At 48.0% G+C, this 19,149-nt stretch overlaps 1 protein-coding gene across 1 annotated transcript; it reads left to right on the forward strand.

The window, feature by feature from the left end:
* The first annotated feature begins 6,056 nt into the window (after positions 1-6,056).
* WSB2 (WD repeat and SOCS box containing 2) lies at positions 6,057-18,157 on the forward strand. The gene is made up of 8 exons (XM_021698476.2): positions 6,057-6,312; positions 11,363-11,607; positions 11,766-11,897; positions 14,266-14,366; positions 15,513-15,685; positions 16,389-16,499; positions 16,626-16,733; positions 17,362-18,157. The coding sequence occupies exons 1-8, from the start codon at positions 6,125-6,127 to the stop codon at positions 17,522-17,524; spliced, it is 1,221 nt and encodes a 406-aa protein (XP_021554151.1). The 5' UTR covers positions 6,057-6,124; the 3' UTR covers positions 17,525-18,157.
* The last annotated feature ends 992 nt before the right edge of the window (positions 18,158-19,149 follow it).

Below are 19,149 nucleotides of genomic sequence, written 5' to 3' on the forward strand. Positions count from 1 at the left end.
TCCTGGGGCATGGGGATGGGAGGGGCGCGGCGGGGGCGCGGGGGCCTGGGCCGTCCGCGCGGGCCGGCGGCGGGGGGGCGCGCCCGGCGCCCAGCTTTGTTTCACTTTCGCTGTCAGCGGCCGCCACCGCGCCTCCCGCCCGCCGCGGACAGCACCGGAGGAGCACGGGCCACCGCGTGCCGGGGATCCCCATGCCCCAGGACAGTGGGGGGCTCCCCCGGCCCGACGCCTACGCCCGGGGTGGGGGAACACGGGGGTGCGCCGGGCCCTCAGGGGGTGATAACCCAGGGGGCGGGTGCCCAGGTGCCAGGTGACGCACTTGCGGGTCTGGGTGGGCGTCAGGTCTGCCCCTTAGAAGCGGTGTGATCGTGCACGGGCCACTTAACCCAAGTCTGTTTTGTATCTGCGAAATGGGATAATAATAGTACGTGCCCCAGTGGGTGGTTGGGAGCTTCCCAACTTGCTATTCGTGAGAATGGGGACTGGGTCCCTATTAAAAAAATCTCTTGCGAGCCTCTCCCAGCGGAGACTCATTGGGAGAGGTGGGGTGGGGTGGGGCTGGGGATGCTGCTCCGGGCTGGCATATTTGATAGGGCAAGTTTAGGATACATTGATGGGTGAGGTGCATGCCTCTGTCCTTGTTAACAGCTGTCATCAGAAAACAGTGTGGAAGTCTGAGAATATCGGATATACTTGGAGAGTCAGCCCAAATGAACGTGTAATCTCGGTGTACTTGTTATGTGTGCTTGTTAGGCAAAGGCACAACCTCCAGACTATCCCTTCGTCTTCTCCCTTCCAGCCACCTTGCCTCTAAACCCTACCTATACAGAAATTTGGGGTAGGCTTGGGATTTATTCTGGGAGTTCCAACTCTTGAATATCCCTCCATGCTTAAAGGCAGTTTCTTTAGGGAAAGTTCTCAGAAGGGGTCAAGGCCTAGGGTTCAGAATTGTTCCAGAACCTCTTGGTACTCTTCCAGTGAAGTTCAGGCCTCATCTTGCTTGGAGGATTCTGATTGTTGATGTTTGTCTTTCCCTGGCTAGTTTGATGGAGCGGGGGATTGTTGGTGGGTAGGTTCAAATCAGGGTATTCCCTGGGGTGGTGTAACTTTTTAATTTGGGAAATGACATTTCTTTGTTTGCTGTAGTCAGGCATTCAGTAAAAGGTGTAGAGGCAGCTCTCTCTGCCTTCCCATCTAGATAAGGGCTTTCTTTTCAGTGAGTGTGTTACCACTTTTTAAATGGCCCCTACTGTTTGTGTGAATCTTATGTGACTCTTTTTATAGCTTCCGCTGTTGTTTCCATTGACTCCTTATAGTTAAAACTGAAAGCGATCTGTAGCTAGCCTCCCTTTTTAGCTGGAATCTGTTTCCAGTTCTGAGTTTTTCCTAATGATTGACGACCGTGTTTTGGGGTGTGGGCAGAGCTGTTGAGAGCTGCCAAGTTGCTGTAAAAAAAAAAAAAGGCCAGAGACTTTTATGTTCTTTTGAAACTGAATAAAGTCCATTGTAATGGGATTACAATGGACAACAGTAGATATCTTCAGAGCAGTGGTTAGAATTCATTTATTCTTTCGACAAATATTTATTGAGTATCTACTGTGTGCCAGGCACTCTCTAGGCCAGCTCTGGCCAATAGAAATATAATGCCACATCAGTAATTTAAAATCTTCTAGTGGCTGCAGTAAAAGAAGCAAAACAGGTGAAACCAATTTTAAAATTGTAGCTGTCAATCCAACATGTCTAAAATATTACCATTGCAACATGTAATCACAATTATTGATATATTTTAGATTTTTTTTTTTTGGTACTAAGTTCAAAATACGGTGTGTGTTACATACCTAACAGCCCAGCTCAGTTCGGACTTGGCATATTGCAAATGGTGGTCAAGTGTGGCTAGTGGTTAGTGTATTGGACAGTGCAGCTCAGTTGCAGCGGGCAGAGAGGCAGGTTTGGGGTGTGGGTTGGGAAGAGCTAGACAGTAAATGTATAAAAGCAAGTAAGCAATCAAGACGAGAGGAGTGAGTGGTGCCTCTAAAGAACATTGAACGGAGGGAAAGGAAAGTGACCGAGCCACTTGAGACAGTGAGGCCAGGAAGGTCTTTGAGAACGTGACATCAACCCTGAGCCCTGCCATGGTAAGATGGAGCAGTCAGACAGGGATCTGCGGTCTGTCAGGCAGTTTTCTGGACCTGTGGAAGAGCCAGTGTCAAGGTGATGAGGCAGGACAAATCACCAGGCTCCCTGCTGGCTGGAGTCATTGCTTCCATCTCTGTGTTCAGGTGAATCTCCTTGCACAGAAGCAGCTGATAATAAATATCTTTCCATTCAGCCTGGTCGTCCAAATACATCCCAGTGTTTAACTAGAACATGCAGCTCCGTGGGCCTTTTCACCACAAAGGACCACGGCAGGTACGATCCCGGATGAAAGCTGGATCCTCTTGGCTCTGGTTTTTTAAGTTCTGCGCTAATTATGGCTTCTCCATCCCCCTTCCCCCGCAGCAGCCAAGTTTTGTTTGGGCCCAGACTCTGCTTCAGAATTTCCTGAGTTCTAGAAATGAAGAGACAGGAGTCACTGAGTTTTTTCTTCTTTTAGCTCCTGGATTCCTGAGCCTGAAATAGCAGGAGATTAAATCTCCAAATCACAGAAATAGAGTGTGAAATCTGGGTATGGCTCATGTTTAAGAAGCATTTCATGTGAAATGTTTGGCATAGGCAACATAATAGTCTAAGGGGCTTCATTTTGTTTGTATTTAAAGAGGTATACCATGTATATTTATTCAACAAATACTTACTGCCTGCCTGCTCTCTGCCAGGAACTCTGCTGGGCACTGCAGATAAACATACGAGGTCCCTGCTTCCGTGGAGTTGATGTCCTGGTTGGGGGGAGACCGACTGCTAATCGTAATGGTGATTGTGCTGTAAAGAACATGATGTGAGGAGGGATTATGAAGGACATTGACTTGGGGTCAGAGAAGGGCTCGTGAAGGAGTTGTTATTTGAGCCAAGACTGAATGAAGAGAAGGTGCCAGTCATGGAAGGGCATTCCAGGTGAAGAGACTAGCTGGTGCAAAGGCCCTAAGGTCGGAACTAATTGAGCACAGTCAAGGGGTGAGTGAAGGCTAGAGCCAGGGCCAGGGAGGGGAGAGTTATAAGCCCAGGTGGGAGATGAAGGCCAGGGGCCAGGTTATGCAGGACATCAAGGGCATGGTAAGGAGCTTGAATTTTATTCTTTTTTTTTTTTTTAATTTTATTTATTTATTTGAGAGAGAGGAAGAGAGAGAGTACAAGCAGGGTGAGGGGCAGAGGGACAAGCAGACTCTTGGATGAGCGAGGAGTCTGACACGGGGCTTGATCCCAGGACCCTGGGATCATGACCTAAGCTGAAGGCAGAGTCTCAACGGACTGAGTCACCCAGGCGCCCCTTGAATTTTATTCTAAGAGTAGTTGAAACTGATCACTCTAGGAGGTGAGGATTGGGGGTGGGGCAGAGTGGAAGCTAGGAGAGCAGTTGCAGGGCTGCTCAGTGAGAGATGATATTGATGAGATGGTTTGCATAGATTAGAATAGTAGCCATGGAGATGGAGAGAAGTTAGGTTTGCCAAGCCTTTTGGAAACAGCCTCGATAGAGCTTGTTAATGGATTTGGTTGGGGAAGTAAAGAAAAGAGAGAAAACAGGGAGGACCCCTTTTTATATTGTGCAGAGCCTCCATGGTGTCAAAAGGATAGATAATGTGCCTGTTGTGGGGGAAGTGAGCCAAGTGTGAATATTATCAGGGTGGAATAAAGACGGTTCATCCCCTAGATAAAAATGTGCCTCCAGATCAGTCGATGTCATTTAATATTTGACTACATCAGAGTTTCTCAACCTCGGCACTATCGACATTTTGAGAAAGATAATCCTTCATTGTGGGGGGTTGTGCTCTGCTCTGCAGGGTGCTTGGCAGTATCTGTGGCTTCTTTTCATTAGATACCAGTAGCGCCACCCCCAGTTACGACGACCAAAAATGTCTCCAGACATTGCCACCTGTCCCCAGAGGACACAATCCGGTGAGAACCCCTGGATTGCCTGAAGGAGGCATTGACAGATTAGGGCTAGGTGACCACTAGGAATAATGAGAATGAAGACACCACCGCAGGTTTGCTGGGTAGCATTGAGAGACCTGTTTTGGATTTAAAATGTAAAGTAACTTCTTACCATGCCGATATTCCCATCCAAAGGAGTGTGTTCCTATAGACACGTAATTGTATAAATGACAAGATCCCATGTACAAACATGTACAGATTTCAGGAGGATTACCTGGGCCTATACAAATGCCAGTTTAGACAGACCTAATGTATTAAAACCTAGATTTATACATAGAACCTCAGGAAATGAATATTCTCTTTGCAAAGGAAACTTACTTTTCTTTAAATAGCAAAGCCACCAAAGGCTTGATGGATTAAAATTCTATTTAAAGACAGACTCTTCAGCAACACATTTTTTTAATAAAACAAGGTAGTACCCACACCTTCTATAATGCATATACCAGGAAATATTATATATATATGTATATAAATATCATATACAGATAAGGCATCTCGCTATATATGCATGTTTACCATCTGTTTCATTAAACCCAAGATACAATGGTTCTTACTTATCACTGAGAAAAAATACTGCTTATTTAACTAAAAATTCATCGTTTGTAAGGCACATCCTGATTTCGGCGAGGTCAAAATGAGAGAAGACATATAAAGGTGTATCCTAAAATAAATGAAATAGGGGTGTTTAAATTAGCATCTATCTGGTAACAGGTATAAAAGGGTCAAGGTCTTGAAACTACTGAGGTGGAACATAGACATCAGGAAGTGACCTCTTTCAGAGTGGAAGCCAGTATTTATATATATATATATATATATATATATATATATTTAAAGATTTTATTTATTTGAGACAGAGAGAATGAGAGAGCACATGAGAGGGGGGAGGGTCAGAGGGAGAAGCAGACTCCCTGCCAAGCAGGGAGCCTGATGCGGGACTCGATCCACGGACTCCAGGATCATGACCTGAGCCGAAGGCAGTCGCTTAACCAACTGAGCCACCCAGGCGCCCCGGAAGCCAGTATTTATATTAGTGTGTATCGTAATCATAATTAATGGGCAAAAAATCAGTTCTGAATGCCTTTAACTTGTGAGCTTCGTCAGCCATTGAGAACCTTCCACTGAGTGGAGACGTGAACTAGGAACTGCCTTTCAGGTGGCGGGAGAAGCCCCAATCCAGCACCAGCTCTTCACGAGGCACTGTGCTAGGCCCCGAGAGAAATGAAAATGAAATCATTTTGGTGTTTGAACAGGGTGCTTAAATTCTGGTGGAGGGTGGGCCAGAAGGAAATTTGTAACTGTAGGAGAGAATGAAGTAGGGGGGTAGGAGGCCCAGGCTCCCCTGCCCTTACTGTGGACGCAGGTGGGAGCCTTGGAATGCATTTGAGAGAAACGTGACGTGTATTTTAGCTTCAGCAGGGGGGATGGGGAGGGGGGAGGGCAGGAAAAATCAGGGGAGTCTCGTGAAAGATCTGGGCAAGTTGGGATGAAGGCTTAAACCAGAACAGAGGTGGAAAGTGGGAGGCCAGATCCAGAGGTCCGAGCGGCAGGAAGCAGGGCAAGTGCCTTGGTGATGGGGAGGAGGCTGGTGAGCGGCGGGGAGCCTTGGAGTTCCAGACATGCTTTCTAGGCCTCCCTCCCGGTGGCAGGTTCTTTTGAGGAGACCTTAAATACACTGGAAGGCCTCCTAATCTGCACCATCTAGCCGGGTCCCAGCCTGGGCCGGCTCTCCTTTCTTCCTCTTCAGGCATTCATAGGAAAATGAGGCCTCCATTCACTGAGTTCACTCGCACAAAGGTTACTCTGAGTCATGGTTAACCAGCGGTGGCCAGGGCCAGGGCTGAGTAACCGCACTGGAATGTGGCCCGTGGCTACTGTTCTTGGGCAGGTCATTTAAATGACAACTCCCTCCCGGAGTCCAGAGTATCACCCCTCAGCCTGGGGAGACAGCGGCCCTCCTGGGTCTGAGTCAGCCAGGTGGTCCGGAGCCTGGCTCCCCACCCCCCCCCCCCCCCCAGAGGCAGCGAGGGCATTCCCCTGAATCATGCTGTCTCCCGTCTCAGAGGAACCGCTGCTGCTGGCCGAGCTCAAGCCGGGGCGCCCTCAGCAGTTTGATTGGAAGTCGAGCTGTGAGACCTGGAGCGTCGCCTTCTCCCCGGACGGTTCCTGGTTCGCTTGGTCTCAAGGACACTGCATCGTCAAGCTGATCCCCTGGCCGCTGGAGGAGCAGTTGTAAGTTCTCACACCCCCAAGCCCAGAGGAGTGAGGGAATCCTCACGATGGAGGACCTGGAGCACTTTCCCCCATGACTCCCTGCCCTTTGGGGTCTTCCCGCCCGAGAACAGGAGAGGGAGAACGGCTGAAAACAGTTCAGGAATTGATCATTGGGGTTTCCAGAGCCCCACGGTCGGTACGTGGGAAAATTAATTCTGTGGAGATCACGTTAGCCCCGCTGTTACTTTTTAGCAGCTTTATTGAGATGTAATTTACATACCATATAGTCTGCGCCTTTAAAGTGTACAGTTCAGTGGCTTTTAGTGCATTCAGGAAGTTGTGCGGCTCTCACCATGATTAATCTCAAAACCATTGTCATTGCCACAGAGAGCAGCCCCACATCCCTCACTTGTCATCCTCCAATCTCACTCTGCTCTCCAGCCCAGAGCGGCCGCGAATCCCCTTTCTGTCTTCATAGATTTGCTTATTCTGGACTTTTCACATACATCGAATTGTACACCGTGGAGTCTTTTCTGACGGGTTTCTTGCACTTAGGAGAATGTTTCCAGTCATCCCTCTTACAGCGTGTATCAGTACATCATTTCCCGTACTGCCAAATAATATTCCATTGTACGGAGACAGCGCACCTTGCATAGACATTTATCAGTTGCTGGAGAGTTAGATGGTTTTCCCTTTTTGGCTATTACGAATAATACCACTGTGCACATTTACGTACGGGTTTTTGTTTTTTGTTTTTTGTTTGTTTTTATGGACATAGGCTTACAGTGTTTCTCTGCTTGAGAAACAGACTGGTGCCCGAGGTGGTTGCCCCGTTTTGCAATCCCACCAGCGTTTTGCAATCCCACCAGCCGATGTGTGAGATTTCCATACCCCCACACCCTCACCAACACTTGTTATTGTCTGTCTTTTTGATTGTAGCAGAACAATCCTGGTAGGGTGGGAAGTGGCATCTCATTGTTTGGATTTGCATTTCCTGATGGTTTCGGAGGTGGAGCACCTTGTGCTTCTTGGCCTGTCCTGTATCTTCTTTGGAGAAACGTCCGTTCACATCCTTTGCCCATATTTAAGTTGGGTTTTTGTGTTTTCCTTTATGGACCAAATTTAGTTTCTGGTATTAACTAGTTTCTTTCTTTGGGCTGGACAGGGCCCAGTGTCTGAGTGCTGTGAGCTCCAGGTGAGATGGCCCAGCTGGGACAGGGCGACTCCATTGATTCAGTCAGCATCTGTTGGAAATCTTTGCCTGACACGGAGCCTAGGGGCTGGGAACCTTGAAATAAATCAAACACGGCCCCTGCCCTTGAGGGCCTCATTTGTTTTGCTTTGGGCATTTCTTACAAATTGCATGTTAGATTTAAGTGTTTCATCAGTTCAGTCTGAGACTCGTGGCCTTGAAAGTGGGTCCCGCCAACAAGAGCGTGCTGAGATGCATACTTGGGTGCTGCTGGGATTGACCAGTGTGAATCTGGCTGTTTGGCAGTATGGATCGAGAACCTTGAAAATGTTCCTCTCGCTACTAGGAATCTCAGAAATGGGGTCATCTATTTCCATACACTGATTTTCATCGCGGAATTAGCTCTGTAGTAGTGAAAAACCAGAAATCCCGGTGATGAGAGAGAGGATGGTAAGGGAAATTATGGCAATGCCATAGGATATTTTTTGCAGCCATCAGAGAGGTTTTTTTGTTTTTTTTTTTAAATCATTATTTTCAGTTCCTTTTGTGGTCAGTTTAATGAGAATGCCAAGGTCTTCCATTTTTTATTGATCTCCTACTCTAAATGCAAGAGACTCAACTTTATATCCAGTCCAGTACAAGTTTATGGTCTGAAAAAGTATCTTTTATTTTTCTTTTTATTTATTTGTTTTTTAAAGATTTTATTTATTTATTTGAGAGAGCGAGCGAGCATGAGCGGGGTGGAGGGGCAGAAGGAGAGAGAGAAGCAGACTCCCCGGTGAGCAGGGAGCCCGATGCAGGACTCGATCCCAGGACCCTGGGATCATGACCTGAGCCGAAGGCAGATGCTTAACCAACTGAGCCACCTAGGTGCCGGAAAAAGAATCTTTTAAAAAGCATACAAATGGAAACTCTGTTTGCCTGAAATCAGTCTTCTATTCAAACATACACATCACTATAGGTAAATATATCTGTCCAGTATGAACTCAGGAAAATGGAAATTTGAGTATTAATCCTTTTTGTATATCTATTGCTTAATATAATGAGAGAAATGTTACTGTTTAATATGTTAAGTGAGAAGTTACTTGTTTTAGGGAGAAATCACACATTTTGAAGAATAATAACTTAGGAAAATGCTTATAAGGCTTAATGAAAATAGTAAGCTATTAACTATATATGTAATATCCCAAATTTGTCTTTTAAAAATATATGTATATATGCACAAATAAAAACTTACAGTGAAATGTTTACTGTGGTTAGAGTGGTGTTAGGATTATGGGTAATTTTTATTTTATTACTTGTCTCACTTCCAAATTTTTCCCACAGTTCTCTATTACTTTTATAATTGAAAATAATTGTTATTTTTTTGTTTTTGTTTTTGTTTTAAGATTTTATTTATTTATTTGACAGAGAGAGACATAGCGAGAGCAGAACACAAGCAGGGGGAGTGGGAGAGGGAGAAGCAGGCTTCCCGCGGAGCAGGGAGCCCGATGCGGGACTCGATCCCAGGACCCTGGGATCATGACCTGAGCTGAAGGCAGACGCTTAGCGACTGAGCCACCCAGGCACCCGAAAATAATTGTTATTTTAAAAGTCCTTTAAAAGGGGAAATTTGAAGTCGTTAGATTCTTGTTCAGATTGTTACATATTTAAAAAAATAATAGTGCTTTTAGTACTGAGCGAATAATTGGTACTAACCAAATAATTGTACTACTTTTAGAAATGCAGTTTTTAGAAACTTGAATTTCAGTGAAGTTAAATTCCCCCAGTGACTCTGCCTTGCCCTTAGCTGTTCCTTTCCCATGCATATACCCCCCATCTCCCATGTAACTCATCCCTTGACTCATTGGCAAATTCAGAAGTCCAGGGGATCTGGTGAGTAGTAGGCCTGGATACCCAAGACTTGAGTTCTAGTTCCAGTTTGGCCCCCCGATTTTGTGACCCTAGGAAAGTTAACTCTACCCCTAAAATGCAGGGTTTAGTATCTCTTTCTAGAGAAATTAAATTTATATTAAAATGAATTAATATGCATATGTGCTTTAATTCCTGTGGAATAAGGTAGCTACAGATTATTCTTTAGTTCGAATGCAGAATTTAGGATTTTATAAAAAATAAAACAAAAGTGGCTTCGATGGCACCCAGCTGTCCTACAGAGCTTTCCCTGTAGCTTGCCTTTTCCACGCTGCCTCCCTGGATGGCCGACTGAGGCCCCTGCGCCAGGGCCAGGCAGCTCCATGAAGTGTGGGGATTGAGCAGGGTCAGTCGAAAAGACATTCATTATCACATTCGGATGCTTGTCAGGACAACAAGTTTTCAAACTCATTTGGCCATTGAGACCTGGGGTCAGCACACGTTTCCTTTGAAGGCTCAGGTGGTAAATGTTTTTGGCTTCGGGGGCCATCTGGTTTCTGTTGAGACTCCTCCCCTCTGCCCTTAGGGCCTGAAAGCGGCCATTGACGGCGTGTGATCAAATGAACGTGGTTCCAATAAAACTTTATCTGTAGGGGTGCCTGGGTGGCTCAGTCGTTAAGCGTCTGCCTTCGGCTCAGGTCATGATCCCAGGGTCCTGGGATTGAGCCCCGCATCGGGCTCCCTGCTCCGCAGGAGGCCTGCTTTTCCCTCTCCCACTCCCCCTGCTTGTGTTCCCTCTCTCGCTGTGTCTCTCTCTGTCAAATAAATAAATATCTTTAAAAAAAAAAAACAAAAAACTTTATCTGTAAAAACAGAATGCTGGCCTGGACATAGCTTGCCAAGCTCTGATTTGGACTAATAGAGTTTTAGAGCTGATGGAGCCTGTATTTGCCTCAATTCCTCCCTTCTAGTTTTATAGGTGAGCTTGGTTTAAATTCTTTAATATATTTCAACCACACACTTGGCAAAAATATGATTTACTTCCAACTTTGGGGGAACAAGTCTGAGGCATAAAGAGGTCCAGTTACATACACGTTGACTATAGGATTTTTCACGGAACTGGGTTCCAGCTTCATCATCTTCATTTCCCTGAGTTTGATACATCCCAGCATGTGGTCAGGGTCACACAGAAAAGTAGAACTTAATACTTGCACTGATAAAGTGTACTGCAGACAGGAAACTTTGAGTTTGGGGGCTGAATCCCAGGGCTGTCCAGCTGCTCAAGCCTATGAGATGTGGTCTGCTGGGGCAGTGGTGGGCAGGGCCTAGATCTTAGGGAGTGAGTCTCACAGAGCTTATCTGGGTCGTGTTTCACCGTAAGTAGAACGTAAAAGGAGCGGTTCAGGCCACGGGATCTTTGAGGTCGGTGCAGCTCTGCAGTCGTGGGCTCTTTCTCTCCTCGATCACCCCACTGGTCGGTTCCTGTGCTGGATGTACCCAGAGAAGTAAGTGAAAGAGCCTCACTAATTGGTTGGAACATAGTGAGGGAAGGTGGAAACCAGCTTGTACCAAGCAAATGTGTGGGCCAGAAAAGGATTTATTTTCCTGCTCCTTGGGCCTTTCGAAGCTAGGGGCTCATCAGGCAGGGGAGCAGCAGATGGGTATTCAAGTTCTAAGATCTGTCCTAGTTCCAAACCTACGGCATGCTTTCTTCCTCATGGGAGAAACTGAGTGCATCTTTCCTTCCATGCACCAAACCTGAGAGAACTTTCTGAGGAAGCGTAGGGCTCCCTGGAGCTTCTGTGATCTAGTTATCCCACAAGGCAGGTCACCCCACTGCAGGGCTGTCACAAATGGGATGAACCAAGGCTAATGAAGTCTTTGTTACATGAATTCTAAAAAGAAATTAAATTCACCAAAGGCCAATTTGTTTCTAGAACCTTAATGTCTTAGATATCATGGAATGAATAGTTGGTTGACTTGGTGACACTTTTTGACTCATTAAGGAATCTCTGCTTCCTCCAGCATCCCTAAAGGGTTTGAAGCCAAAAGCCGAAGCAGCAAAAATGATACAAAAGGGCGAGGCAGCCCAAAGGAGAAGACTCTGGACTGTGGGCAGATTGTCTGGGGTTTGGCCTTTAGCCCGTGGCCTTCTCCACCCAGCAGGAAGCTCTGGGCACGCCACCATGCCCAAGTGCCAGACATCTCTTGCCTGATCCTTGCTACGGGACTCAATGACGGGCAGATCAAGATTTGGGAGGTGCAGACAGGTAGGTCATTTCTGGCCGGGGCAAGGTCCCAGGATGCATGCATGTTCTCATCAGGTACCAGACAGGCTACCGGCCCCCCAGGTGGCTGAGGCGTGTAGCCGTGACCGGCAGGCCGGGTGCCGCCTCTCCCTGACCGAGTGCCCCTGCTCCCACGCCAGGGCTCCTGCTCTTGAATCTTTCCGGCCACCAAGATGTCGTGAGAGATCTGAGCTTCACACCCAGTGGCAGTTTGATTTTGGTCTCGGCATCTCGGGATAAGACTCTTCGCATCTGGGACCTGAACAAACATGGTATGAAAGTGATGGAACTGCTGGGCAGCTCCCCAAAATACTCTATTTGCCCCCTTCTCACTTTTGTCTTAGAACAGTGTTTCTCAACCGATTTTCCTAAGGACCCGTGAAAGACTTTTTTTTCTAATCACACACCCACCTCGTCCCTGTGAGATATTAATACCAAAAATACACTATCTATGCACTGAATGCATATCTATGCTTTGTACATAAGAAAAAGGTAAGTTTTTTTTTTTTTTGGTTACTGAGCAGCACTTTTGACCCCTACTGATAATCACTCCTATTGAAAATAGATGCTGTGGTGTGAGTTTTCTCAGCCGTGGCGCTATTGATATCTGGGGCATGCTAAGTCTTTGTTATAGGCTGTCCTGCGCCCTCCAGGATGTTGAGGAGCATCCCTGGACTACCCACTAGATGCCAGAAGCGCCTTCTCTAGTTGTGACAGCCAGAGCGTCTCCAGCCATTGCCCCCCATCCACATGAAGGGCATCATCTCCCCGGGTTGAGAACCACCAGCCTAGAGGAGGTCGTCCGTGTTGGTTACTTCCTGTTAGAAATAGTTTCTTTGTGAAGTGGAATCTTTGCCCAGAAGGATTCTCTTAGCTAGAGGGGGTCAACTTTTGCGGAATTTTGCTTTGAGCAGAACTGTATACAGAGGTGGCCCGTACATCTCTGGTACTGATCTTTAACCAGAAAGGTGACACAGGGAAGAGGAATTTATTGTCAGGCCCTTTCTTCCCCACATGGGCAGGGATGCAGGGGCCGGAGGGAGGTGGAAGGAGGAAACGGCGACGGGGACAGTTGATAGAGAGGCACAGTCGCCCCCAGTAATGCAAAGGCACTGGTACTCGGCCTCAGCCATGACTGTGCCAGCCCCCCAACCATGAGAGGGGACCTACTCCTGCCCTCTGAGACTCCGGCCTGATGACTTGTCACACTGCCAAGGAGGTGCTTGTGGTGTCCTCCTCTGATGGCATCTGGTCACCAAGAGAACTCTGGTAGTTTCTGCCCTTCGCTGCGGAACTTGAAGTCACAAGACAGGCCAGCTGCTTGGGAAGGCTTCTCCAGGGCAGCGCCGTTTTTTATGTGTATCCAGAGGCAGCTTGCCATCATGTAAGGAAGATTCTTGAAATGACTTTAAAATCTTCCGGTGACTGGGAAGAGAGGACTAGCTGAAGGGGGCTGGGAGTGGGCGAGTACACTAGGGCTTTCTCAGGAGGGGCGGGGATGAAGTAGTGTTCCTGGGTATGGGGCCCTGCCCTACCATCCTGCCTAAATGTGTTCAGCACTCAGAACCACCCGGGGTGGGGGGGGTGCTTGGGACTGCTCTTACGTGATAGCTGAAGACACCATGACTTCTTACAAAAATACTATATACACCCACATATATATATACGTATATACACAAACTCTTAAATGCATTTGCAGCAGTATATATGTTCATGAAAGTTTTTTCCTTTTTTTTTGTATTGGTTTTCACCCCCCCACCCCAGTCTCTTTCCCTATCTCATCCTCCCCTCGACTGTCTTCCCGGAAATCCCCCTGCAGCCTCAGGACCCATGCTAAGAGCCTTCTGTATTTCCCTCGGTGTCCTACTCACACTCAGACACACTTACGGACTTTGTGGTCGTTCCACAAAAATAGACTCATATTCCTTACATTTTTTCCACGGAACACGGAAAATCTAGATCCTTAATACCATCTGAATTAATGGGGTAGAAACGTATTCCATATATTCACCTGTTCTGTTGTTATGCTTACGGATGGGCCTTTAATTTTTCCCCCAAACTCAGAACTGGAGCAATTCTGTGAGTGGCCCCGGGGCACGTGCTGAGTCATCAGTGGAGTCAGGGTTCAAACCCGGGTTCGCCTGACGGCAGAGCACGTGGGCCTCATTGCTCTGCGCGGTGGCTCAGCCAGACACCCTGGCGAGGGTGAGAGTCTGCGGGGGGACCCTTGGGAGGGGGAGACCATTACAGCGCGTCAACGACAGGAGTGAAGATAAAACATTCTCACATTTGGAAGGATGCTCCCAACTATTAGAGGTGGTTGGGGGGCCCTGGAAAGAATGTTCTCTGCTAGCAAAGGGATCTGTCAGATGTGATCTGTGTACAGCCTTTATCGCACCAGTCTTGGGGATTTTGGTGAAACAGAAGGTAGTGATCTCCTTGGGGATTACACTGTCGTATAAATAGATTTCAGGTGTCTAAATGACAACTCCTGGCATATTTCTTTCTCTGCCTTGAAAAGAAGGGGCCTTTGGGCTCAGGCGATAGGACACCAGGTGGGTCGGCCATGCCTCCCGGTCCTTCGGGCCCCCGGCTGTGTGGTTTCGCGAACTGGCTCACCCTGTGCCCCTCTCTGTGCAGGTAAACAGATCCAGGTGCTCTCGGGCCACCTGCAGTGGGTTTACTGCTGCTCCATCTCGCCCGACTGCAGCATGCTGTGCTCGGCCGCTGGAGAGAAGTCGGTAAGGCTCATGTCGGGCGCTGCCTCCGTTGCCCGCGTGCGGCGAGACCAGGAGGCCTGAACGGGCCTGGTGTGGGAGAGGGTGGGTAAGGCCTGCACCTCCAGACTCCTCCAAACCCGGCTGCAAAGCAGCCCCGGCAGGACGCGTGCTCGTGGGCCGGGTCCTCCTGTGCGTCGTCGCCTCTCTTGATTTGCGTATTGACGTAAACCGAGAGGAGGTGTTGAAGGACATGGATTGCCCTCATCACCGGAGGAGGGCTGTTTGCCTTTACAAAACGGTAAAGGTGTGCTTTTTAAATCTCTTCCCCTTGGAGTCTCGAGATTTTAAAAGTTGCAACCCCTATATGAATCGCAGTTTCCCTCCTTTGAACAATTTAATTTGAATCTGTGTGATGGGAATTTCCATTTCAAATCAGAATGTATGGTTACTTGTTGAACTTTGTTCTGAAGTCCTGTTATTTAAGAAAGTATTAGAAACCCAAGAACAATTTGGGAACAGTGTGTTTGTCTGATTTTACATCTGCATCGAGCTGTTTGCTGTGACTGAGCCGGGAAAGGGAAGAGTTCACTGTGTGGTACGGCCCAGGTGGTTGGTTAATCATTCATTTGGGGTTTGGAACTACGTGACGGCAAGTTTTCTTCAAGGGGAGAAAATAAAATCCCATTTTTCATGATTCTCAAAAAGATTTCAAGCGATGAGCTGTGTCAGATGTCCGCATAGTTGTGGGGCACATTCCCACTGCTCTGTAAACACGTGGTGTAAAATGGCTCGGCAAGGTGCCACCACTCTGGTGGGAGCCCTGGAGCTCACCTCTGACCCCTATTTTTGCTTTTAACTGAGAGGACAAGATAGTGCTTTATCAGCACACAGTGTGATTTTGCAAACAGGGCTGAGAAGCAGAACCGAGAAGCCTCTACGGGTACACTTTAGCTGGTAGTCTTCCTGAGTTTAGCTGGGCGTACTCTCCCTTAGACTGCACTCCTTGAACTTGTGCGCTGGTCGGCACCTCAGGAGCTCGGACCTGGTGCTCCACCTAAGCCTCTGTGACGCGGAGTGGAGAGCTTGGCTTCACCCGGCACTGCCGTGTCGTTGGCTTGCTGTGCGAACTGTCGCCGCCCCTAACCGGGCACTTGTTCCTTCGCACAGGTGTTCCTGTGGAGCATGCGGTCCTACACGTTAATCCGGAAGCTAGAGGGCCACCAAAGCAGTGTTGTCTCTTGTGACTTCTCCCCCGACTCCGCCTTGCTTGTCACGGCCTCTTACGACACCAACGTGATCATGTGGGACCCCTATACTGGCGAGAGGCTGAGGGTACTCCAGTAAGGACGGGATCCCTGCTTCGGACCGTGTTGCGGGGGGCACTGATGAGAAGGCTGCCTTGGGCTCGGCATGGCCCGCATGGGGTCAGGGGCAGGGGAGGCGGCTGCGGGGCGGGGGGGGGGTAGCGCCTGGGTAGAAGGCACAGAGTTCAGGCCTTCCGAGGCAGTGGCATGCGGTGGCACTTCATTGTCACTTACATGGCTCCCGATGTGGGAGGCCGTGCACTTCTCTGGATTGAGCGTTAATGAAACCTCAAAGTGACTCTTTCTTTCCATTTACTAATAACCAGAGTAGCAAGTTCAGAATGATCCTCTTACCGAAACTGGTATTTCCAAAATGAATTTTCATGTTCTCACAAACTTGGGTCTTTTTCTCTTTGTTGTTTTCTGAGGCAAGTAGTAGGTAGTCCTATAATTATCATGTATCTTAGCTGAAAAAAGACTTTCAGTTTGTACTGTGGCATTGAAGTGAGGGCTGACCTACTTTGCATAAGGAAATTAGCACGGGGAGTGTAACCCTTCAGCCCCTTCCGCGAGACGCTTAGGAAATGCACTTTTTTCCCCCCACTTTGCTTATCCCACGGTTTTCCATAGGGGGTAAGGATGGGTCTTTGAGCCCATCATAGCCCCAGCATTGGAATGAAGCTGGAGGGTGGGAGGTGGCCATCACCCCAGGCCGACCGTCCTGTTTCTTTCTCCTCAGCCACGCCCAACTTGACCTCCCCATGGACGACAGTGATGTGCACATTAGCTCCCTGAGATCCGTGTGCTTCTCTCCCGAAGGCTTGTACCTTGCCACGGTGGCAGATGACAGGTAATGCGGAGACATCTCGGTGTGTGGCCTCAGAGCAAATCCCCACAAGTCACTGTAGCATTCCTCCCCTCTGGGGCTGGCCCCCTGTCTGCTAACGTGCAAACATTTCTTTTCTCTCTCGTCCAGACTCCTCAGGATCTGGGCCCTGGAACTGAAAACTCCAGTTGCGTTTGCTCCTATGACCAATGGTCTTTGCTGCACATTTTTTCCACATGGTGGAGTTATTGCCACAGGGTATGTGTCTGATAGCTGAACAGATGGGGCGCGGTTTCTGCTGAGTGTACCGCGTAGCTTTTTAAGGAGAGCAAGGATCTAGAATGTTCTTGCCTATGATGAAGGCTTTAAAGGAAATCTAAGAGGACACAAAATGCTAATATTCTATTCTGCCAGTACAGGTTATCATTTACTCTTAATATTTAATCTAAGAGTAATTAAAGAGCTCTGATTCATGCCACTTAATGGGCCACGTCCACGAGGAGGCCTAAGTCGGGATGATGCAGAATTTCTGAGAAACCACTTAGGGCAGAGACCACCTTGCAGGGAGCATCTGTAATTCAGGAGGCGGCACTCTTCCCTCTGTTGCATTGGAACTCACGGTGTGATTCAGAAGGCACCGAGCTCACGGATAGCACTTTGGTATCAAAAGTGTCTTGAGTTCTTCTGATCCTCTCAGCGGCCTTAATTATTCAGCATCACAGCCTTTACATCCATTTCGACCATTAGGGTTGCATTTAAGGGCCGCATTGCACTCCCCGGGTGTCTCCTGCTAACGCAAGTCAGAGTCAAAACATTAATACCCATCACCGTGAAACTGTGTGTTTCCAAGGTCTCACTTAAAGCGTCCGTTTCTGTTCTGTTTCAGGACAAGGGACGGCCACGTCCAGTTCTGGACAGCTCCTCGGGTCCTGTCCTCACTGAAGCACTTATGCCGGAAAGCCCTTCGAAGTTTCCTGACCACCTACCAAGTGCTAGCACTGCCGATCCCCAAGAAAATGAAAGAGTTCCTCACATACAGGACTTTCTAAGCCACGCGCCATAGTCTTACTTGTTTGCTTGTAGCAGGAACAAGCTTCCTGGCAGAGGAGTAGCTGGGAACGATGGGCCAAACAGCTGGTCTTCGACTGAAATAGAATTTCTCTTTGAGACGGTGAGCAGAGTGTAGCAAAAGCAGATGCTGGCGGACTGGTCATCCAGGTGTTCCTGTGTGACCTGCGGCAGTCAGTCATAGAGGGGCTTGCAGCCTTACCTGAAATCCTCAGCCCACTAACAAACGGCAACATCAGACACTTTCTCAAGTCCTTCCGATTCAGAGTGCAGTGACTCATGTTGATTTGATAAGCAGAGTAACCAGGCCTCGAGAGCCTCTCTGCTGGGGCAGGTTATTCCCTTGACCGGCGAGTGGGCAGGTGTTGGCTTGTGCCTAGTACTTGTCATTGTCGTGTTTCAGACGCAGTGGTGACGTTGTTTAAAAAGTTCTCTCCTGCCGTGTCAGAGTGGCTTTGCTGTTGGCAAGTGCTTGCCTTCCTCGAGCTCCCCTCTGACCAGCAGGACCGAGTTTTCATGGAGCCGTCTGCTGGGAGGTCGGAGCTAGATTACAGGGCACTCAGAGGTGTGCTCCTGACTGATACACTAGAAACGGTTTTTTTTTTTTTTTTTTTTTTTTTAATCAGTGGCGTGCATGTGCCGGAGATGACAAACGTGTGTGTCCGGGTACCCGGGGACGTATTCCTCAACTGCATGACTGTCCAAACGGCGGCTGACTTGTCAGCAGCTTGCTGTTTGCAGCCTATTTATTTGTATTTTCTCAACAGATGTTAAGGTACAACTGTGTTTTCCTCCCTGGTATCTAAAAACTATAGTTCTTAAGTCGAACAGTTGTGAAGATGTCTCTTCTTCGTTGTGTAGAGAATTGGGTGTTCTCGCCGCCTTGGCTGATTGTCATGTACAAGGTCTGACTTCACTGCTTTGCCTCATCGGACCAACCAGCCCGGTTCACCCCTTACCAAAAACAGCTCCTTGAAAGTACTGTTCTCCTTCAGTGGCGTGTAGTTCTCTGATCAAGACACCTCATTCCAATGAAATCTGCCTTTGGAAAATTTAATATATTTTAAATTATTTTAAAAGAAATGCAACATCTTATCCTTTGGCTTTCTTACTAGGTGCTTTGTGGAGGCCAGTGTTAACGTGATAAAACTTGTTGCAAAAGTACAAGAGTCTCCTCTACCACTTTTGTTGCTGAAGAAAAACATTTCTTTTCAAGATGAGAGGCTTTCACTTGAAGGAAAAGTTAAAAAGCTTTCGGCTCACTGTTGCATTTTTCCCACTAAGAAAAAAAATACCCACCTTTTAAAACAAGTGAGTACAGCAGGACAGCGGGGAATGGCTTGGGCCAGTTTTACACTTTGTGGTCGTCTTGAGGCATCCCAGCGCAGCCTGAGAGGTTCTGGGTGGCTTCCCCGAGGCCCTGTCTGGCCATTAGCTGCAAACTTAGCTCGGGGTTCTCGGGGAGCGAGGTGTACGTGGATGAGGCAAATAACCAACCTCTCCCTTTTGATAGTCTGAGAAGCTGATACCTTTATAGAGAGCAGCCTCCGAAGTAAGCTTGTTCTGTGATAGCGGAGAGGGGGAAGGCTTTTTCACATAAACGCAA

Source organism: Neomonachus schauinslandi, chromosome 14, assembly GCF_002201575.2.
Source record: "Neomonachus schauinslandi chromosome 14, ASM220157v2, whole genome shotgun sequence".
Taxonomy (NCBI): domain Eukaryota; kingdom Metazoa; phylum Chordata; class Mammalia; order Carnivora; family Phocidae; genus Neomonachus; species Neomonachus schauinslandi.

What these genes read in the sequence shown, in the direction of transcription:
- WSB2 (XM_021698476.2), top strand. Translation starts at nt 6,125, where the DNA reads ATGCTGTCTCCCGTCTCAGAGGAACCGCTGCTGCTGGCCGAGCTCAAG. An exon ending in TGGCCGCTGGAGGAGCAGTT is followed by an intron (nt 6,313 to 11,362) that starts GTAAGTTCTCAC and finishes TGCTTCCTCCAG; the next exon opens with CATCCCTAAAGGGTTTGAAG. An exon ending in GATTTGGGAGGTGCAGACAG is followed by an intron (nt 11,608 to 11,765) that starts GTAGGTCATTTC and finishes CTCCCACGCCAG; the next exon opens with GGCTCCTGCTCTTGAATCTT.